Genomic DNA, 23,243 nt, shown 5'->3' with positions numbered 1-23,243 from the left:
ATTTTAGACACAAGGAGAGTAACCTTATGTAAAATGTCTCATCAGGAAAGGTTGCTTGGTGGCATTTTTCGGAAGGGAGGAGGAAATGGCATTAGAGTTCTCAATGGATTTATATTGTTACTACCGTTTTAAGATTTTTCACTTTTAAAATTAGTGACTTTTACCCCTCATTGTTTTTCTGCAAGTAACATATCCTTATCAAGGTTGTTAGCAGGTTTACATATTACAAATAGCACCTCAATGCACGTCCTTAGTATCCAACTATCTGTACACATATGAGCTTTTCCACAGCACAAGTTCCTAGAAATTCACATTGTTGAGTCAAAGTATATATGTATTTATATTCCCTTTCATCCTTTTGGTATCTTTATCATATACTTAATAAGCCCTAAACAACTTTAGTAATTATAATTTTAATATCTTATAGGTAAGTCCCTTTTTATTACAAAAATCCTTGTTATCGCTACTAATTTCCTCTTTCAAATGAACTTGAGGACCATTTACTTTCAGTACCAAAACGTGCCATTGCGAGTTTTATTGGAGCTGCATTAAATTGGATTTACCTTTGGAAAGGATTGCCAGGTTTGTCATTTTTAATCTTCCCAGCTAGAAAAATAACAGTTCTTTCCATTTCGTTTTTTGGTTTTTATTGTGGCCATGCCTGGAGGCACTCGAGATCTTAGTCCCCCAACCAGGGATGGAACCCGAGCTCCTTGCAGTGGAAGCACGGAGTCTTAACCGCTTCTCTGCCAGGGAAGTCCCTCTCCATTTCTTGAAGCTTTGTTTTCTGTGGTTTTCCTCATACCACATTATCACTCTTCCTGCGAAATGTATTGTTTTAAATTGTTGCTTTGATGAGTGGGATATTTTTTCCGATTATCTTTTGATTAGTTGTTTCTGAGATATGGCTTTTTTGATGAGGCTGACAATAAGATAACTGAAGCTTGGAGCTATGAAGCTGAAATCCTCAAGGTTCCCTGAGCAACATTTTCACATCTGCCTTTGTCTCCGGTGGACCAGAGAAAGGTATATAGTTCATTGCCCTCAGGAGTCCCAAGAAATGGCCTTGAAGCTCTCTGCTTAGCAACTGCGAATAGCTGGGCAGCCTGAGACCCACTGAGTCTTTTTAGGCATGCCCTAATACCTGTTACTTCTCTTGTTAGATCAGTATAACTCCAAGGCAACAACAAAAATGTATCAATTAGTTGCTTATTTGGTTTGGCTTCTGCTAGTTTCTTACTCATGCTTTTAAACCAGATTTGGGCTCCAGACCAATTACCTTCTTGGAATAGAACTGTTGAGATTAACTTTGTTTAAAAGTACTTTAGAGGGACTTCCCTGTCTGTCCATTGGTTAAGACTCCGCACTCCCACTGCGGGGGAACTAAGATCTTGCCTGCCAAAATAAAAGTCCTTTGGCAACCGTTTCTGTGGACTTGTACTTATTTAAATGCAACCTTTCCCTACCTCAGGATCTTCACCTATACAATGCAGATAACCACAGTGAGCTTGTGGTTCCAAAGCACTTAGCCTGTAGTAATCATCGCTATTATCATCATTCATTACTGAACACAGTTGCCTTTGGTTGCAAGTACAGCAAACACGATTCAAAGGAGCTTAAACAATAAGGAAGATTACTGGTTCATGAAACCTGTAATTGAGGAATGGGGTAGACTTCAGGGTCAGTTCAAACCACCAGTGGCTCAATGTTGTCACTGAGGACTCATTCTTTTCTTTCCGTTCTGCCATCTGTAAGTTAGCCTCATTCCACAGCTTTAGAATCAGGGCTCCATGCTTTCTCACTCATATTCAGAGAGAGGTTGAGAGTTAGAAGCTGACTTCCTGGGCTGGCTTAGGGGAGCCAGGACGTTCCCCAGCAAACGTACCCCTCAAAGTAGCCCAGGTGCCCAGTTTTGAACCCATCACTGTGATAAGCTACTAGGAATTGTCTGATGGCTTAGATCAACGTTTCTCAACCCCTGCACTATTGACATTTTGGGCTGGATCATTCTTCGTTGGCGGGGCGGGGTGGGAGGCATCCTGTGCATCGTAGCACCTTGACCTCTACCTGCTAGATGTCAATAACACCCATCCCCTAGCCGTGGCAACCAAAAATGTCTCCAGACGTTGCCAAAAGTCCCAGCAGGGAGTGGGGGGCGTGTGCAAAGTCACCTTCAGTTTAGAACCACTGGCTTAGATACAAGTCTCACCCTTAGAACCAGGGGTGGGGCCAGCTCCCCACAAACTGATTGCTGAATGGAGGAGGAGCAGATAGTCACAGAAAATTTGGGCAACAATAGGAAGTAGAGAAATGGATGCTGTGTAGGCAACACAGATGTCTACCTCAACCCCTCTGGGCCTGAAAAATCTCTTAGTCTTTAGTGCAAAGGCCTCTGAGGGGTCAGCACTTACAACATGAAGGCTTATTGATGCATCGGCCAATGGGGAGGCTGGAACAAATTTACAGAGTGCTAAAAACACAGTAGAGAGGGATGGAGGTGAGGACCAGGAAGGCAGGGCTGCTCAAGCACTGGGAAGAGAGACAGAAAAGAAAATTTGAGACTGCAGAAGCCAACTTCTATTACAGTCCTGAATATCCTCAGCTGGCTGTGGCCAAGGTAGTAAACTGAGGCTTCATGGGCAATATCCAGTTGACAAACATATTTTATTTGACCAACACAGTGTTGGACTGCACAGTTTTTAAAACATTTTTTGACTTGGTTGCAATATTTTAAATTGAGAGATTTAATATAAAAATCCAAATTTCTGATTGCTCTTTAAAAACTAGAAGATCTTCCACCACTGGGCCCTTTATCCTTGAAGAGTTGGTGACTTACTAGGTAATCCTTGCCTTATTTGGAAAGGGCCTGAGCTTTTCAACCTACTATCCTATAGTCACCCCTATACTTTGGCAGGATATATTTGTTAGAATAGGCTAAATTTATTTAATAAATAGACCCCAAAATATAATGTTTCAAATGCAATAGAAATTTAGTCCATGGCAGATATTCCAGGTTTATGAGCAGCTCTCCTCCAAGTGATGATTCCGGGATCCAGGATTCTCCCTTCTTGGGCTCTACCACACCTAGGGCTACATCATCCTGTGTAACCAGCTGACAGTGTGTGAAGGAGACAAACCTGACTCAGCCCAAAGTAACACTTATATTACTCACACCCCATTGGTGAGAACTAGTCACATGGCCACATCAAGGTGCAAGGAAGGCTGGGAGATGTAGTCCTAGCTGGGCCAACACTTTCCAGCTAAAACTGGAAGATTTTGGTGGACAGCAAGCCATCTCTACCTTACATGAAATTGATGGGGAGACCTCTACAGCCATTTAAATCACAGACACCCTTAGCCCAGTAGTAAATATGCAGGAGATTCCTGGGACTTAAACAAATTCCATCTGTTTCTTCCAGATATGGATCAATTGAGGCAGATCATCTCCTTAGTCCAGCTTATCTACAACCAGTGTGAAGAGATGAAATACTGCCAGAAACAGTGCTGGCATCTAAGGAGCCATGTCCATGGCCTGCTGCAGCCTCTGCAAATGCTCCAGGCCCAAGGAGAGAGGAACCTGCCCACCGAGATAACCACTACCCTGAAACGTTTCCAGGCTGCCCTAGAGGAAGCTAAGGAGCGGATAGATAAGTTCAGCAATAGATCCAGAAGTTTCTAACAGCAGGGCATGACAGAATACTCTTCAGTGGAGTGAACAAGAGGCTGAGAGATGTCTGGGAGGAGTTCTCACTGCTGCTTCAGGTGGATCAACGGATGCCTATTTCAAGCATCAGCCCAGGAGCATTCTGGCAACAGGAAGGTCAATAGGATGCAGAGGAAGACAGGAAGGTTATCCAAGGACTGAGAAGTGGTAAGGAGTTTTTTTAGATGGGGGGACTCCAAATGGTGGTATATTAGTCTCATTTTGGTTTACCAAAAAACCAGGAAGGCTGAAGAGGTTTTAGCAGGTATCTATTCATGTAACTCAGAACTCCGGACATCCCTGGGTACAGACATGGTGGGGGCTGGTGAGATTTGAGTGTGCCACCAGTGGCGGGGTGGGGGTGATACTGATGAGTCGGGTTTCCCTTTCCATTCTCTTTGATGTCAATCCTCCCAGCCTTAGTTTTTCCAGGACGTTCCATTAATATGTAAATTATCCAGGAAGAAAAATTCACTAATTATCTAAACAAACAGGAATTGAGTACCATGTTCCAGGCACTGTTCTAAGTGCCGGAGATTCAACACAGAGCAAAATACTCAAGATCTTTGCCTTCACGGAACATAAAGTCTGCAGATAGAGGGCTAAGTAAATTATTTTATCTAAAGGCAATAAAAATCATACACATGGTAATGAGATGGAAAGTGACAGTGGGTGCAGCGAGAGTGGTCAGGGTGACATTTGAATGGACACCTTGAATAATCAAAAGGAGTGAGTCATGTGAAGTTGAGGGAGAGGTGCATGGCCAGGAAGACAATGAATGCAAAAGCCCTGAGGTGGGAATAAATATGGCCTGTGCAAGGAACAGCCGGAAGCCAGGATGGCTTTAGTGTGGTAGGTGGAGAGATACCAGATGAAAGTGGGGAGGTAGGCCAAAAGATACAGGAGCAAGGTCATGCAGGTCGTGGTAGGCCTGATAAGAATTTTAGATTTGGGCTTCCCTGGTGGCACAGTGGTTGAGAGTCCGCCTGCCGATGCAGGGGACGCGGGTTCGTGCCCCGGTCAGGGAAGATCCCACATGCCGCGGAGCGGCTGGGCCCGTGAGCCATGGCCGCTGAGCCTGCGCGTCCAGAGCCTGTGCTCCGCAACGGGAGAGGCCACAACAGTGAGAGGCCCACGTACAGCAAAAAATAAAAAATAAATTAAAAAATAAATAAAATAAAAAAGGACACTTTCTATTACTACCATAACTTGAAGACAAGACTCACTTATCACAAATAGGTGACCACAAATAAAACCAAAACAATGTTATTAAATTCTGGCTGCATGATGCCTCCTGCCCAAAGGCCTGCAGTTCAGACCGGCATTCTCTTTGTGCAGAGGAGATGTCAGCAGATTTAGGGAGGTATTAAAGACATCCAACACCAAACTGAGACTTTCTTCTTGGCGTAATCGGAAAGACTGGAATTAAAAGAAGGATAATTTTCTCACTATGTCATCTTGCATACCACTTACCCATACTTTTGGAAATACTGCCTTAGATCTTTCTTGGAAATCATAAAGTTTATTCCTTCTCAACTCCCTACACTAGTGAGTTTTATGAGAAGTAATTTTGGACTGTAGGAGACACTGTTAGTGCCTATCCAGATGGCCTCTGATCCTTTTTACCTGCTCTGCACACTCATCCCCCACTCAGCATACTTTGCTGCTAACAGCTCATGGCCACCATCTGCAGAGGAATATCCATGGGCGCTGGAGCCCCTTGGCCCTGAGAGGTGAAAGTGCCCGGGAGCTTTATAGCCACCTGTCCCTGTCCCTGTTCCTCTCCCCCCAACCCCACCCAGTCCACAGTCATTGAACAACGGGTGTGAGTACAAAAGTCCAGCTCCTTTGCGTCGTGCAGAACAAACCCTGAGGGGTAGTTATCCTCTAGAGGTCCCCTTGGGGTCAGGCTGAGCCTGGAACTTCACCTGAAGTCACACCCTTGCTTGATTTCTTCTCCTTCTCTGTCCTGCTTCCTCTACTCCCTCACCTGGTTTCTCCTGGGAATACCTTCTTAATCAATCACTTGTACCCAAATCCGTGGCTCATGATCTGCTTCTGGGAGAGCCCAACCTAAGGCCAACTCTGTGATAACACCCCAAACTGGGAGGCAGGGGCTCCATTAATCCAAAACACTTAACACTTACTAAGTTGGTGGGAACCCCAGCTTCACATTCTGTTTCAACCAGAAGGGTCCTAGGTATGGTCCAACCATCCCGCCATGCCTCTGAGCCCTTTGCTTTGCTCAGTGCTTCCCAGGCAGAGCGCCACAGAGGCGTACAGCTCACAATTGTCACATCTTACCTCTGCATCCCTGTTTTCCCACCTACCCGTGGATAGCAAAGTCTGTGCAAAGGTCACTAATGTTCCCTGCCTTTGGTCGTGTCAGGCTGCACCATTCGGAAACACCTGCAGAACTCCACAGAAACATCAGCAGCACGAGCTTCCTGGTGACTAAAGACTGCAACGTGAAGGTGAGTATGGCCTTCCAGGGGCCCTTTGAGTTCGACCTGTGTGACTGTTTGGTGCTAGGAGAGGGACGCACGTTTCCCAGAGGCCTGTGCCTGCTCGTTTCTCTGCCTTCAACTGAGTTCAACTCTTCCCCTGCCTGGACAGCTTCCCGTGTGCCCACCACAGGACAGACTCAGTCCTGCCTGCTCTTCTGATGCCCGTCGTCCACCACTGCCCAGGCACTCAGCAGGGATGGGCTAAGAGCCATTTCCCCTTAGATGCCTGGACACCACTTCTGTGTCCCTGCAACACCCATGAGGGGATCTTCTTAAGCCCAGGTAGGCATTCAGACTCACAGGCCAGCCATAGCCCACACTTGGCACCTGGAGGCAATTAGAAGGGCATCACGCAACACAGCTTGCCAGCAGGGCAGCATCAAATCCTTCTCTCCAGCCGGAGACGCCACACCTGTCCCCACAATCCTCCAGGAGATATTCTCCTCATCCTAGGTGTGACAGAAAGAGGCTCCCCCCGGGTGGGTGCGAGGCCATCCAGGCTTAGAAGCCTCACGACTCACAGGAGTCAATATTCTTTCTTTTTTTTAGATTATTTATTTATTTATGTATTTATTTTCTTTACTTTTTTGGGTGCATCGGGTCTTAGTTGTGGCACATGGGATCTTCGTTGAGGCATGCAGGATCTTTTGCTGTGGCACGTGGGCTCTTCCTTGTGGCACATAGGCTTCTCTAGTTGCGGTGTGTGGGCTGTCTAGTTGTGACACATGGGCTTTCTAGTTGAGGTGCAAAGGCTCAGTAGTTGTGGTGTGCCAGCTTAGTTACCCCAGGGCATGTGGGATCTTAGTTCCCTGACCAGGGATTGAACCCGCGTCCCCTGCATTGGAAGGCGGATTCTTTACCACTGGACCACCAGGGAAGTCCCCCAGTAGCTCTTTATAGTCCCCATCCCCCCGACCCCTTGTCCATAAACAACTTACTAATCACCCATCATTTTAAAATCAGCAGCAATATTACTTAGGAGCATAGGTAACAGTCAGCGTTTGTCAGTTTCCCAGGGGAATAGAGCTAAAAGGTCCACTGAAATTCGGATTCTCCTATGGAAGAGAAAAGGCTTCTGTTAACTCGATGTCCACAGTTCCCGAGTGCTAAAAGAATATTTTCTCTGTCATCCACAGATAGCTTTCTCTGAATAACAGAAGACGGGTCTTTTCTGCCTTTCAGATGTCTTTCCCCATAGCTGGTGTCATATAAGTGTTCACAAAGCACGGGCCTTCTCACACCTGACTGTAACATGTGCTATTCAGCCTTTCACCCCTGGTGGCTAGCGTGGAGCCAGATGTCAGAGGATGTCAGTGCTCACTGAACATGTGAATGAAAGGAGGAGGAGCCACCTAAGTGTCTAATCCTTTTTCTGACCTTGCCCCTACTTTTGGATCCCTGGCTGCGTTTAGGGCTTGCAGCCCTCTGCACACGGATGGTGCTGATGACAGATGTGCATGGACCAAGGAGAACGCACACTCCCATGGCTTGTGCTGTGGCTTCTTTAAGAGCATGGCATTGACCGTGCAGGGTCAGTGGGGTAACAGGCTGCCTATAGGTTCAGATACAACAGAGAGGATACCCCTGTGTTGGTTTTTTGTGTGTTTTTTTGGTCTGCTTCCGAGAGAAAATGAGCCATCGGTGACTCCAGGCACCCCGTCCACACTCACTCAGTGGAGCTGAGTCGTCAACTGAGAAAGCCCTGTATCTGACGTAGTAACACTAGAACAACAACATACCAAGTCTTACAGGTGCTTTATAACCATCGCCTCAAGTAATCCTCATGCCTCATTTTATAGAGAAGAAACCTCTTTGTGTTTCTCTTGGTCGTTACACCATAATAAATTGAACCCAGGATGCCAGCCAGGAGAGTAGCCACAGAGCCAGAAGACACCACTGAAAATACATCCCAAAGGAAAAAAACTATCCCCTGAAAATCATGTGTAGCATCAACCCCTTCCCTCTATCCCCCACCCGAGATGGTGCTGTTTCTTTCTGTCTCTGAGTCATTATCTAGCTTGCAGGATTTGAGTTGAGAAAACACAGACTTCCATCAGCTGACCAACTAAAGGAAAAGAAGCAGAGAGAGTCAATTCTGCCGCATACATCTCACCTCAGAGACTGGAAAATGTGTATAATAAATATGACATAAAAGCTGAAATATACAGGTATGTTTATGTTCTCGTGCAGATTCTAACTCAGATGAACGGGACAAGAAAGTCCAAGTCAAATGCCATTAGGGAGGAGCACCTTAACTCTGTTGAATGGAATTGGGTGGTAATCAGAAAATTCACCGTGAGGACTTCCCTGGTGGTCCAGTGGTTAGGACTCTGCGCTTTCACTGCCATGGCCCAGGTTCAATCCCTGATTGGGGAACTGAGATCCCACAAGCTGCTCAGCACAGCCAAAAAGAAAATCCACTGTGTTTTCTGGAAATGGCTAGAGGGGCATGGGAAAAGGGAAACTTGTTACGGTTGTTCAGTTTCTTGGTTCTCTTTTAGCTTTGGAATCGTCCTCTGGGAAATCGCCACTGGGAAAAGCCCATTTGAAGGTAACCAGTGTGAAAGTTGGCTCAGATGGTGCTGGGATTGGGTCGCCTTCCAAGAGACTAGAAATTCCCATCAGTGCTGTCCTGGGCGCTTTGTTCTTCAGTGTGGGCATTGCCTGCGCTTGTCATTGGGGTCATTGGAAGCTCCTGTTTCTTCAGTTCTCAAAGTCCCTGGTTCCATTGCCAGCCATCAGCATCCAGAGAGATGTGTGTGTGCCAGAGCAATTTTTAAGCCTCCCATCCTATCATTTCCATGCCAGGCTGTGATTCCAAGAAGATCTACCAGCTGGTGGCTGTGGACCGGCACCAGGAGCCAGTGGATAAAGATTGCCCTTCACAGTTGCAGGAGATCATTGATGATTGCTGTGCATATGAGCCCTCCAGGAGGCCCTGTGTTGAAGGTAGGGCTTTTTCTGGTCTAAAGAGCATGGGCCACATGTGTTACTTAACATTTGTGAAAGATTTTCCTTATGTATCACAACCAGGGGTTGTTTTGCCCTTCGGGGGACATTTGGCAATGTCTAAAGACATTTTTGGCTGTCACAACTCAGGGGAGGTGGGGTGGGGTGGACATGCCATTGGCATCTAGTGGATAGAAGCTTCTCAACATCCTACAAGGCACAGGACAGCCCCCTACAACAAAGATTATCCGGCCCAGATATCAATAGCACAGGAGTTCAGAAACCCAGCCCTAAGGGCATTGTTTAGTCTAAAGTTGGGTTGCGAAGGCAGATTACTGCAGCCTATATTCTTTCTCTCCCTTCCTTCTCTTTTCTCAACATCCTGGGGGTAATTTCCTCTACTCAGACTTTTTTTTTTTGCGGCACGCAGGCCTCTCACTGTTGTGGCCTCTCCCGTTGCGGAGCACAGGCTCCCGACGCGCAGGCTCAGCGGCCATGGCTCACGGGCCCAGCCGCTCCGTGGCATGTGGGATCTTCCCGGACCGGGGCACGAACCCACGTCCCCTGCATCGGCAGGTGGACTCTCAACCACTGTGCCACCAGGGAAGCCCTCTACTCAGACTTTTATTTCACCAGGTTATCAGCTGCTCCTCCATTTCTTTACACCATCTCCCTCCCTGGGAATGTCTCCCTCTCCCACTCTAGATCCAAATTTCTCAGACTTTCCACGAAGCTCCAGACACAAGAGAACATGATTCACAGGCAGTAGCCCCGGATTGGGGAAATGTTTCCACTGAAGTTGCTACAGAGTTCAAAGATACAAAATAATGTTTTTCTTATCTTTATTGCGATATGTATCACAGGACAGTAGTGTATAAAATATATATGTGCAATTTTTTTTAAGTCAGAGGAAAAGAACATCACATATCCACCCCTGGTTAAAGACTAGAACATTGCTACAAACTCAGAAACCACGTATGAGTCCCTTGCTTTCACATTCCTCTCCTGGAGTAGGACAGTGGCTACTCCAATATTTGTTGACCGAATGAACTAGAAAATGAATGAATGAAGGTACTGCTAATGGTAGAGGGAAATTCATGGCTTTCCCCAGAGCCTGGGGATGAGGCTTACCACAAGTGTAAACTTTCTTTGGCATATTTTAACCTTGACAGTTCTTTCAAATTTTTCATTTAAATTATACGTTCAGGTCCATAAAAGTAGTTACTATCATGTAGTTTAGGGGAACCCATTAGTTATGTCTTTTGGTGGAGAAAAAAAAAAGACATCCATCTAAACAACTCTTCTATGAAGTGGCGCTTAGTGCATTTTTTTTTCAGTCTTTTTACAAATGGGCCAACGGGGGGTTGGTGTTTAAGTAATCACCCATAAAGTTGTAAATGGGAATTTCACCCCTAAAATGAAATACAGCCAATACCTTTCTCCTCTAACTATATAAAACTTTTGGAAGTTGGAGACAAGACTATAACCTTCTGGCTTGTGTGTTTATTCTTTCTCTTCTAATTAGTAAACATGGCCATTAGGTGGATCATGAATGAATATACTCTCAGAACCTTTTAGAAACATTCTGTATATTTTTCACTAAGCAGCCCTCTGTGTTGTCCAGATTTTTTTGCCATGTGATATTACCTATTAATTTTTTTTTAATTTTCAAAGAATCACTCAGTGTTTGATGATGTGCCTATGTATTCATTGACAAGGAAAGCAATTCAAGATATATTTTGAGATTAAAACACAATTCCATCTATACCTAAATATACACATTTAGATAGATGACGATTTTAAACAAAGTAACTAATGACTTCTCTGGAGACAATTTTTCTTTTTTGCTTCTATGTATTGTCTAAATTTTCTGCATTGGACATGCAGTTACTTATATAACAGTGAGAATCACTCAAAATGTTTTTCATTCTATGCCATAATATATGTATTTGTTTACAAAATAACATTCCTTTTCCTCATATTAACCTTGCTATAGCTCAGTAGAAGCTCCCTTAGGGGCAGGAAAAGGAAAAAAAAAAATACAAATGCTAATGTTCACTTTAGTGACAGGTTTGGAGGAGGAGAATATTGAAAAGTCAATTATTTGGATAATCCAAGGCTTTCAGTTGTTTACACTCTCCTCTGCTACTAGTTCCACTCAGAATTGGAAGCTGAGCAAATGAAATTCGGCAGTGTGCAGTCTGTGCCTGCGGTTTAGATTTTTAGGTCTTCCTCCTAAAGGTGAGATTTCGTCTTTCAGGGAAATGCTTGAAAAATGTTTGCTGTCAAGTGATGTGACGGTAGTTTAGTAGCAGGCAGTTTGTTGCAATGGTTTGGGATTGAAGAGACCGCGTAGGTAAGTTCTTTTGCATGAGCTCTTCAACCCACTGGAGGATATACAATATATGAACAGGATTGTCCCACTCCTCTTTACCGGCTCCGGGATACTGCGGGCAACATTTTGAAATTATTGGATTAGCTACCAGCCTTTGGATAAAGACATCTCCTTCACCAAAGACTTAGGGAGAAATAGCATAAGGCACAGTTTTAATATTTTCATCTTTCCAAAATGGACCAAGAAATCTTTCTCTTGCCACTTCCTCTCGCCACAAAATTCAAATAAAGAGCGGTAAAACCCTTCTTCCGCTTTTCTCTTTGGGCGAGAGTTGACGGACGTAGGTTTCTACCAATTGTACGAGGCCTTCTCGAGCGTGGTCCCGCCTAGTCCGTTTACGAGGGATCAGCCAATGAGAGCACCGCTGTTTCAGCCAGTGGCGACCAAAGAAAGAAGAAGAGAGGGTATTGGCCGCCGACTGGGACTGCTGCCCAATAGGAGCAGGCCGAGGCCGCAACACAGGCTGGCGGATTGAGCTGCACAACCGGAAGTGGTTGTTGGCGCCAGTCCGGCGAGAGTTCTTCGAAGGAGACTGCAGCTGCTCCGGGGGTCTCGCGAGTCTGACCGCGTCCTTTCGGTTTCAGGTGAGGTGGGCGTTTGCCTCTTCCCAGACCTTGGGCGTCTGGCTCCGGGATGACTTCTCGGGCTGGGTCCATGGACGCTGGGTCCATGGACGCCGGGCCCCGGGACGCCCCAAGATGGGCTGCGGGCCGGCCTGGAACCCGGCTGTCTGAGGAAGTTCGGCCGCTCCGGACGGCCCCAACTGTCGGGGCTGAGTCTCCCGAATCCCCGCTCTTTTGGGGTTGCTGGTGAGGATGGGGGCGGGGAAGGCAGGAACATCGGGGATCCCGGAAGGAGCCGACTTGGCCGCGGGGCCGGAGTCACAGGTACCGGGTTTGCTCTCCAGGCAGCCGAGCCTCAGACTCATCGTCTGCAAATAACTGCCGTCCCGTGGAGCGCCCTCTACTTGCATCACTTTCAAGTTGAACGAAAGACCTATTGTTCTGTCCAACTTTATCTCACAGCAACACTGTGACGTAAACACTTTTATTATCCCCATTTTACAGAGGAGCAAGTCGAATAGGGAACCTCCTAAGGTCCCAGAGGTAGGATGTGACAGAGCAGGGATTTGAACCCAGGTCGGCCCGACTCTCCGCCGGCGCCTCTTATTCTTTTAACTGGGAGCCATCATCCCGACTGGAGCGGACATTGGTTGAAATCTGAGTGACAAAGCTTGGGAAGATTACGGGAGGTCTAGAACCAGGCTGCTCACGGCCTGGGGCCGAGGGGGCGGCGGGGGGGACGGAAGCCGACGCACCGCTGCTCAGCCCCAGGCCTGGAGGGATTTGTGTTTCCCCACGTTGATTGGGAAGCTTTGCTCCAGTATGGCGCTGGTTAGAGAACTTTCTGCCGGGATGAACATGTTCTATATCTCTCGTATCTCTGTGTCAATATCGGGTGCTAATATGTTCTTAGTTGTTGGGGGATTTTTGGTTGGTTTTGTGTTTTTAGGTGGATGGTGGGTAATTCAGTAGATATTTAGCATCTGCTCTGTACTTCTTGCTGTGTAGGATACACCGATGAATCAGGTTTGGATTCGGCTCTGGGCCTTTCACGTCTCATCAGAACTGGTTGTTCTCTAATCAGAGCTGGCATATGATGGGAAGAAATTTCACTTTTTAATATTTAACCATACTGAGAAGTGCACAGAATAATTTTTAAAAGACCCGTGCATTCACCACCCAGGTCTAACAAATCTTGGCTTTGACTTTTTGATAGAATTCTTTTTTTTTTTTTCCTTAAAAAAAAAAATTCTGTATTCAAAACCTCATGTGTACCTCTGCACCCTTCCTCTCCTGAATTTGGTATTTTTCATGACTGGGCTTGTTTTATACTATCTTATATCTATAAGTCCATATAGTAGTGTGGTTTTGCATATTTTATAAGTGTCCTAAAATTGGAATTAATAATGGAGGTTGTTCTGTAACTGATAAAATTTTTGAGGAAATTTACCATGTTGGGGTTCTTAGAAGAGAGTGTATGGTTACATCTTGACCAGACGTTTTGCTTCACTTTCTTCTCCATTTTGAGTTCTCTCATTCTTGTACTTCAGTTAATCAAGTATTCTAGCTTGAGCTTTTAATATTATTATTTTTTAACTGTCTTTTGTTTTCTGAAAGAGTTACTCAGGTTTATCTTCCAGTTCTTCTATTAAAGCATTTATTTTGGCTGTAAATTTTCTTTTTTAAGAGCTCTTTCTTGTTTTCTGATTTGATCTTTTTTTCCTTGGCATTCTTTTAAGTTTGGATTTGTTTATTTATTTACTTACTTCTGTTTCTTGCATTGTATTCCTTGCTTTTCTCCGAGTTTCTGCTCTTTGTCTGCTTTGGTCTCTTTCTCTCATGTTGGAGGCTTTTCTTGAATGTCAGTTGTTCTTTGGCTATTCATATTGAGGAGAGACCCCCAGAAAACTGATTGGAAGTTCTTTATGAATGACTGAACCTTACCAACCAATGGACTTTTACTGTTAGATGTATGGGCAGAGATCCAGCCATTTTCTTGAGAGTCAGAGCTGTCAGTATTTATAGATCTTTCCTCTTGAGCTGGTTTTCTCTAGGCAACAATCCTGTAATTTCCTGCCTTGAGGCATAGAGAATGTATGTAAACCAGAATATTGTGTTCTGGATTTGTGCAGCTGGGGAGAAGGGTTGGAAGTGTCTCACACTTGTGAAAGTTTGTAGACTTTCACTTAACTCTTTGTTTTCACTGCTGGTCTTAAGTCTGTCTGGTTCAAACCTACAGTTGTCTGCAGCATAGGGGGAGGGGTTTTTTGATTGTTTGCCTGAGGGACAGAGTAACTACTTTCACAGGCTTTCCATCTCCTGTCTTTCAATGCTATCTTCTTTGGTACATGGTTTTTACAGTCCCCTCAGTGGAAATTAGCTTGCTTCTCAACAGCACACAGTCCTACCAGTTATCAGTCCGAAAAACTGATTTGTGTGTCTCATACTCTCTTTGCCTTGTACTTGTGGATCCACTGCTTTCAGTAGTTCAGTCCTTATTTTATCGATCGATTGATTGATTTATTTATTTATTTATTTATTTATTTATTTATGGCTGCGTTGAGTCTTCATTCCTGTGCGCGGGCTTTTCTCTAGCTGCAGCGAGCGGGGTCTACTCTTGGTTGTGGTGTGCGCGCTTCTCATCGTGGTGGCTTCTCTTGTTGCCGAGCACAGGCTCTAGGCACGCAAGCTTCAGTAGTTGCGGCATGTGAGCCCTAGAGTGCATGGGCTTCAGTAGTTGCAGCACACAGGATTCAGTACTTGTGGCTTGTGGCCTCTAGAGCACAGAATCAGTAGTTGTGGCACATGGGCTTATTTGCTCTGCAGCATGTGGGATCTTCCTGGACCAGGGATCGAACCTGTGTCTCCTGCATTAGCAGGCGTATTCTTAACCACTGTGCCACCAGGGAAGTCCCTAGATCTATTTTGAAGGTTAGTGCTGTGATCACATGACTTCATGTTTTCAAAAGGCAAACAGGAAAACTGGTTATAAGTACTTATTATGGGAAAAAAAAGTCGAACAAAATCATCTCTTTAAGTTTCTCAGTTTTGCCAAGAATGATCTTAAACAGAAATATTAAAGAACAGATATGATTAGATAAAACATGTCTTATAGCTGATATATTTTACTAATACTTACAAATATTGTTTCTTCAGTGATGGCTCATGAAGCAATGAAATATGATCTTCAGGTGCAGTTAGATCATGGTGCTGCACAACAGCCTGCTCCTCCTGAAGTGGTCAGCGGCCAAGGGGGACCACCCCTGCTCCAGCCTTCTCATACTGAGGTGGTCAGCAGCCAGGAAGGACCACCCCTGTTTGAGCCTGCACCTGCTGCAGTGGTCAGCAGCCAAGGGGGACCAGCCCTGCTGCAGCCCCCTCCTGATGAAGTGGTCAGCAGCCAAGAGGGACTGCCCCGGCTTCGGGCTGCTCCACAGGTATCCATTGATATGACAGAGGAGCTCTCAGGAGAAGAGACTGTGGAGAACATCAATCCAGGAGTTTCAGAGGAGAGTAGGCAGGAATCTGGTGCTAACCACACTGCCCAAGTATCTTCATTGGATCCAGTGAACAGCTTCATCAGTGGGCTGCAGAGACTTCATGGCATGCTGGAATTCCTGAGACCAACTTCGGACCACAGGGTGGGGCCAGTGAGAGCTAGGAGGAGGAGTTCTGCTTCACAGAGGGCAAGAGCTGGAGGGTCTCACAGGACAAACAGTGCCAGGTAAATATATGTATAAACAGTAGGATTAGTGCCAGATTGGGAATTATGAACCTTAGGCCCTGATCGTAGCCCCAGTGCTGCCAAGAATTGGCGTTGTGACTTGGCAAGTCAGGTGACCTTTCTGAACCCCCGTTACCTCATAAGTCAGATGAAAATAAAAGTGCTTGCCTTATTTACTTCACAAAGTAATGGAGGGGACAAGTTACACTGATATGTTTTGAAAACTCAGTGGTAGTTCGTTGGCAGCGGTTTCTGTAGAGGCTGGCTTTTCTTCAGATCGTTTGTCTCTTGTACATCAAAAAAATATTTAACTTGCAAGGCCACTCCACTCACCCATGTTTCATTGTTCTCCACTTAGTGGTGCAGTAGATTTTGGAAGATGGGCAGGCTGGATTTAGAGAAGCCTTGTGAAAAGTAGAGTGTGAATTAATTTAGAGCTTATCTGACTAAGTGAGAAACATTCTAGCCCTCTTCACCTGATACTGTGTTGTAGAGTTAAAAATAATTTTCTTCCATAGGTTTTGGTTTGAATTTGCCTCTTGAAGGGCTTAGCCGTCAGGTCTTGACAGAGTTATTATGAAGAACAACAATTATCTATGCCTTACCTGTTTTTTCACTTCCTCCAGCTTTTTTTGAAATACTTTGTTTCACATTTGGGCTTCTAAGTATCTTCATAATGTTGAGATTGAATTCAACCTTTTCATTTTAAATATGAAGGAAACTTGGACCCTGAGAGAGTGGTTTGTTCAGGGTCTCATAGTGACAGCACTGAGGAGGTTAGAGCTGGTGTTGGAACTTGAATCTGACTGTTGTCAACAAAAACAGATAGAGGAAGCTTCAGTCAGACCCATTTGTTTTCTAACACTGTGAAGATAATCAGGTGACAATAAAAAGTGGTAGCTGGGCCATCTAATACCTATGTTTTACAAATGAGGAAGATGATGGGGTGATTTGTGATTTGACTGGGATAACTGTGGAACTGGACTGTGCCTTCTGATTCTGGATTTCAGCATCCTTTTCCATGGATCCTGCTGATTACTGTATCAGGGCCTGCTATTACTGTGGCTTCAGTCTCTGTAATGCCTGGTCACTGCTGGATGTGATCCATCAAGGGTGAGAGGTGCCTAGTTCTGTGTTGACAAGAGTTGCAAATGTATGCTACTCTGTTATTTTAAGATGCCGTTTACTCGGATTTTGAAAGCAAAGTAGGATTTCATACATTTGTGTCATAGGTGAAAGTACCTTGTAGTGCAATTTGGGGTCCCTGTTGAAGTAAGGGGGCTGAGAGTTGAGAGTGGTGTCCCCAAGAACTGTCAAGAGGCCTCTTGCAGTAGTCCTCACGCTTGGTTGTTCATCCACTCATGAGCAGGCGGGGGTGGAGATTGCTCTTGGTCGGAGACTTTTGTGTTAACCAGTTCACAGGAGAGTGACACTTATAAACCAGATGCCAATTTACAGAGAAAATTAGAAACACCACAGAGACCAAATTCTCTTGTTGGCATGGTCAGCATGATTCACCTAGGGGATGCTGCCACACTGAAGCCAGACTCTAATCAGAAAATAGCTTGATGTGCGTAGAATCTCTGCTCAGGGACTGAGCTACAGAATTTAGATGTTAAATGATGTCAGTTAAGCTATTTGACTGACGGTCATATGTTTGTCTCCACAAAGAGAATAAACCTTAAAGGCAAGGAATTATGCAGTTCAGGGGAGAGAACATGGATTCTGGAGCCAGATAAATGTGGCGTTAAAATTTTTTTTCCTTTAAATTGTGTTGTAAACAAATTCCACACTAAATTCACATAAAAGTCTGAGCTTTTCCAGGACTTATTGCTTATACCTTCTGAATTTCTTGAGGTGAATTTCTCATTATGGTGTTTGACATTACTCACCCGACAGACCATTCCTGGGCCAGGTGCTGAGAGCCTGGGCCAAGGTGAGCAGCTTTTGCCTCAGACTCCACCAAGAAGCCAAAATTGGGGAAACCTTCATAGTGGGATATTTTTCCCAACTACTTCTCAGCCAAGGTCACAAACTCCTTTCCTGTTTCTTTGTTTGAGGCTGCTTGATTCTGACAGCCAGCATCATCACTTATTCATCAAATATTTGTAACACTCCACTATGTGAGAGACTGAACTTTTGCCTTGAAGATATGTTGGTGAACAGGACAGATCAGGGTACCGTTTCTCTTGGAGCTTATGGAATCTAGGACTATAGAGGGTAAGCAAGGGGCAAGAACTTACTATACTGTTATTTAATTCAGAGATGATAAGTGCGGGAAAAAAGGAGAATTTCTTGGGTTCTAAGACTGTACTCCTAGCACTGCCTCCCAGTTGCTCTTCATAGTTCGTCTTTTATATGTCCCCGCCTGACCTTGGAAATGCCTCTTTTGCTATGTAAAAGCAATATTAATGAGTGATTTTTTAAAAAATAGTCAATCACTTAATTTTTTACTGGTTTCTATGCAGAATGTTATTGATATGCACGTAATAGCCTAACTTTATTATGTATTTCATTTGGTTAAAATGTTCTTAGGAAATACTGTTCTTATATTCTTATTCTCATGAGTAGCTATAGCTGCTGTTCATGCACAGTTCCTAAAATAAGTTTGTAAACTTCGTTAGCATTTTTTTTTTGAAAAGGAAACCTGAGTGACATCAGTGAAAACGGCAGAGTAAGGACCCCAGAAAATTCTCTCCATAAAATCATTGAAACAGGGCTTCCCTGGTGGCGCAGTGGTTGGGAGTCTGCCTGTCAATGCAGGGGACGTGGATTCGAGCCCTGGTCTGGGAAGATCCCACATGCCATGGAGCAACTAAGCCCGTGTGCCACAGCTACTGAGCCTGCACGTCTGGAGCCTGTGCTCCGCAACGGGAGAGGCCGCGACAGTGAGAGGCCCGCGCACCGCGATGAAGAGTGGCCCCCGCTCGCCGCAACTGGAGAAAGAAAGCCCTCACACAGAAACGAAGACCCGACACAGCCATAAATAAAGAAATAAATTTATTTTTTTTAAAAATAATTGAAACAACTGGCAAAATTTATCAAAATCAACTTTTCAGTACTCTGGAAATTAACCAAATACTTGTAGCAATTCAGTGAGTGATTCTCAAACCAGCTGAATCTCAGTAAGAACTGTAAGCTTTGTGGCATTGCCTATTCCCATCCCCTTCTTCAGCTTCATAGTAGTCTTTTTTTAAAAAAAAAAATTTATTTATTTATTTGGCTGCGTTGGGTCTTAGTTGCAGCATGTGGGATCTTTCATTGTGGCACGCGGACTTCGTTGCCCCACGGCATGTGGGATCTTAGTTCCCCGACCAGGGATCGAACCCATGCTCCCTGCATTAGAAGGCTGATTCTTAACCACTACTATCGAGGGACTTACTATGAAGTCCCTCCATGGTAGTCTTGAAAACTAAATGCCTGCAATCACAGTGAAAAGGCAGCAGTCTGGAAGCAACTAGAGAGAGTAGAATGGAATTGGAGGTCCTTCAAAGCCTCATCCCCAGAGAATTCTCTTCCTTTGACCTGTTTGTTGGTTTCCTGGAAGATCCCACTTGAAAGGCAATCCCTGGCTTGTCCAGTTCGAAAATTCTAAAGCCTTTACCCCAGGGTCTGCCTGTGGCAGTGGATGACCATTGGGGCAAACATTAGACTAACCAAAAAGTTTAAAAGGAAAAGGTGGAGAATGAGATCTTCCTATGGGGTTTTGAAAAGTTCTGACATATTCCTGGGAATCTAGAAGGCCACATACATGCCCAGGGCTGTGTGCAGCTGGGCCCACAATCAGGAAAGACCTAGGAAGGCACTAAGCTCTCAACTCTGGCTGACTTTGAGGCTCTGCATAAGCAGGAAATGAAGGCTGAGGCAGAATTGTCACCTGCCTGGCTGATTATTGATGATGTGTCCCAACACACATCAAGTCTCTCACCAAAGACTGGGAGGTGTACTGATTCCAAGTGTTTAAGGAAATCTCTATCTAGTCATGAACTGAACACTAAGCTAACCAAACAGAAACTTCAGTGGCCACACACAACAAAGAATGCAAACTTTATAGAATTAACTTCAGAAAAGTCACTAAACCAATAGTAACAACTATAAGAAATAGCAACAACAACAAACCCTGGGAATGGGTGAAATCTCATTTCCAGAGTTACCACATTATATTATTTGAAATGTCCCGTTTTCAAGAAAAAATAAGATATGTAAAGAAAGTATAGCCAAAACACAGGAAGAAAAAATAGAAACTGTACATGAAGAAACCAAGATGTTGGACTTACTAGACCAACTTTAAATCTGCTATTTAAATATATTCAAAGAACTAAAGCAAAGTATAAAACAACAAAATAGACAATATCAATAAAGAGACTGAAGTTATAAAAATGTACAAAATAGAAATACTGGAGTTGACACAGTAAATGGAAAAAAATCACTAGAGAGCTCAACAGCAGGTTTGAGCAGGCAAAAGAGAGAACTTTTGTCCTTCTTTGACATTTTTGACTTGAAAAGTGGCTCAAAATAAGAGATGAGACAATGATGACCATAGCCAGGCTTCATACCTTCAAAAGACCTTGGTCTTAGCTGCAGAAGCAGAATCCCATGAGGCCATATTTGATCAATAGGGCCCTTTTAGGGCTTCCCTGGTGGCACAGTGGTTGAGAGTCCGCCTGCTGATGCAGGGGACACGGGTTCGTGCCCTACTCCGGGAGGATCCCATATGCCACGGATCGGCTGGGCCCGTGGGCCATGGCCGCTGGGCCTGTGCATCCGGAGCCTGTGCTCCGCAATGGGAGAGGCCACGGCAGTGAGAGGCTGGCGTACCGAAAAAAAAAATAGGGCCCTTTTTCTTCTTGCCCACTCTCTTTTCAGCCCCCTAATATCAGCAGACAAATTGCTGAGTCAGCCCTCCCTCCCTCCCTCCCTTTCTTTATATTAATGAGTCATGTCTTTAAAAGGTATTGACAAAAGAAATGCCAGTAAAGTAGGATTAGCTTTTAGCAGAGGGGTCAGGCTTCAGTGTGGGCTAATGGAATACTTGAGTGGAAAGAGCATGTCTAGTCCAGTCAGCACCTGCCTGAATCTCTATTCCTACTTCAGCGTTCAAAGGCAGCATTTAATGGCCTGGTGATGCATTAAAATGACTAGGATTTACCTCCAAATTACTGTGGATTATTCTTGTGATGATGGTACATTGTACAAGAATTCTGTTGTCTTTCTGCATATATAGGTTGAGATCACCGCTGGATGCTTACTTTCAACTGAGCAGGACGCAGCCTCATTCGCCAGCCACCTCTTATGGTTCAGAGACTAGGAATCCTGTCTCTGAAGACTTGCAGGTATCAGGTAGTTCTGACAGTGACAGCTCCACAGAGTATGAAGAGGGAGTTGTCCAGGCAGAGGAACCTGGAGCTGTTGTTTTAGAAGGTGAGTGTTTTATCCAGATTTGATCCACAAGGTCAACATCTGGAAAGCTTAGACTCCAGAAGGCTAGAAACTCTAGACTAGTGTTTTAATACTTTGCCTTTTCACCCCAAATGTCATAGATTAATGCTTTATAGTACAGAGCTTTCACTGGCCATAACTATATAGAGAGGATTTGATCTGGCTTGCAATTTAATGTGATTTGTGACCCATTGAGTTGGTCACTTTATAATGGCATTTTACATTCCCTTTCGTTTTCTTAGACATTTGAGAAGGAAGTAGATTATTTAAAAGAAAAGCTTTGTAAATTCAGCACCCTGTCTAGTCAGGTACTTTTTAAGTCCTAGTGTAATGTTACGTGTTGTGCAAGTGGAAGTTTATTTAACAGTAGATGCGCAGAGACCCTTTAAGCATATGCTTGTATTAAAAAACTCTCTGGGGACTTCCCTGGTGGCACAGTGAATAAGAATCCGCCTGCCAATGCAGGGGACACGGATTCGATCCCTGGTCTGGGAGGATCCCACGTACTGCGGAGCAACTAAGCCCACGAGCCACAACTACTGAAGCTCACACGCCTAGAGCCCATGCTCCGCAACAAGAAAAGCCACCACAAGGAGAAGCCTGCGCACCACAATGAAGAGTAGCCCCTGGTCGCCACAACTAGAGAAAGCCCGTGCGCAGCAACAAAGACCCAACGCAGCCAAAAATAAATAAAATTAAATCTTTACCCAGAAAAAAAACAAAAACCAAAAAACCTATCTGATACCCTACACTGTGGTCTTCTCACACTAAAGGGGACCAAGGCTTGGAGAAATGGCTTTCCAGGTCTGTGATAGGAAATATACAAGATGGGCCTAGGGCATTTTATTGTGCTGGAAAGCAAGGAAGCCGTCTGAGTCTTACACAGTTACATCAGTAGGCACAGGTGCAACCTTGAAAGAGATCCTACTGGCCTAAGTTGGGACAGTTTGAGCATTAAAAAGAATAATGAATGTATTCTTAGATTACAGATTGAAATACATCAAATCTGTGTGAATCTATAAATTCATAATTGTGCACTTTTTTTAAAAAAAAAAAACCTTACTTATCACCATAACAAGTTATTAGAGCCCTAACTCATTGCTCTGAAAACTGTTGAATAGAGGATTAAGCATTTATCCTGCCTTTCCTATATGAACTGTATCCAGAAAACCAAATAGTTGATGGAGAAGGTCTTTTAAGTGCTTGTTTGTTTGTTTTTTTGTTTTTGTTTTTGTTTTTCGATATGCGGGCCTCTCACCGTTGTGGCCTCTCCCGTTGCGGAGCACAGGCTCCGGACGCGCAGGCTCAGCGGCCATGGCTTATGGGCCCAGCCGCTCCGCGGCATGTGGGATCTTCCTGGACCGGGGCACGAACCTGTGTCCCCTGCATTGGCAGGTGGACTCTCAACCACTGCGCCACCAGGGAAGCCCTGTTTGTTTGTTTTTAAGACTTTTTTTTTTAGAGTAGTTTATGGTTCACAACAAAGCTGAAAGGAAGCTAGAGAGATCTCCCATATGCACCTGCCCCCCGTCCTCCCCTACACATACATGCACTGCCTCTCCATTATTGGCATCATTCACCAGAATGGTGCGTTAGTTACACACTGTAATCACTCGAAGTCTTTGGTTTACCTTGGGGTTTACTGTTGGTGTTGCACATTCTGTAAGTTTGGACAAATGTATAATGACATACATCCATCATTATAATATCATATATTATATGATATTATTTTCAGTGCCCTAAAGATTCTCTATGCTCTGCCTATTCTTCCCTTCCACCCACCCCCTAAGGAAGTTTTTTTTAATAGAAAACTTCCAGCTAGTAATTGTAGCATGAATGATAGGGGGGAAAATTATCATTTTGTGACTCCTAATGCATTGATGTATCTAGTCAAAGATCATCAGTGACTCTTCAAACCATTAGATTGGAAGGTTGGTGGGAGTCTTTTTAATAGAGGGACCAG

The 23,243-nt window shown here is 44.6% G+C and overlaps 2 protein-coding genes across 3 annotated transcripts in view; both read left to right on the top strand.

Annotated features, from left to right (window-relative positions):
* Positions 1–3,421: 3,421 nt before the first annotated feature.
* Positions 3,422–12,029, top strand: MLKL (mixed lineage kinase domain like pseudokinase). The gene is given in 11 exon segments (XM_059999302.1): positions 3,422–3,659; positions 3,662–3,871; positions 5,358–5,436; positions 6,093–6,177; positions 8,228–8,243; positions 8,246–8,378; positions 8,712–8,761; positions 9,019–9,159; positions 9,590–9,646; positions 11,386–11,400; positions 11,824–12,029. Coding segments are annotated over 11 exon segments (1,230 nt in total).
* A 37-nt stretch (positions 12,030–12,066) lies between these two features.
* Positions 12,067–23,243, top strand: part of RFWD3 (ring finger and WD repeat domain 3) — a 40,875-nt gene continuing 29,698 nt past the window's right edge. For both annotated transcript variants that reach the window (XM_060000598.1, XM_060000597.1), the window contains exons 1-3: positions 12,067–12,138; positions 15,274–15,841; positions 21,066–21,262. In XM_060000598.1, coding sequence (XP_059856581.1) covers positions 15,276–15,841; positions 21,066–21,262 — 763 coding nt within the window. In that variant the 5' untranslated portion in view covers positions 12,067–12,138; positions 15,274–15,275. The remainder of the gene's footprint in view (positions 12,139–15,273; positions 15,842–21,065; positions 21,263–23,243) is intronic.

Source organism: Delphinus delphis, chromosome 20 (assembly GCF_949987515.2).
Source record: "Delphinus delphis chromosome 20, mDelDel1.2, whole genome shotgun sequence".
NCBI classification, from domain to species: Eukaryota; Metazoa; Chordata; class Mammalia; order Artiodactyla; family Delphinidae; genus Delphinus; species Delphinus delphis.
This window is presented reverse-complemented; position numbering and strand designations above follow the sequence as displayed.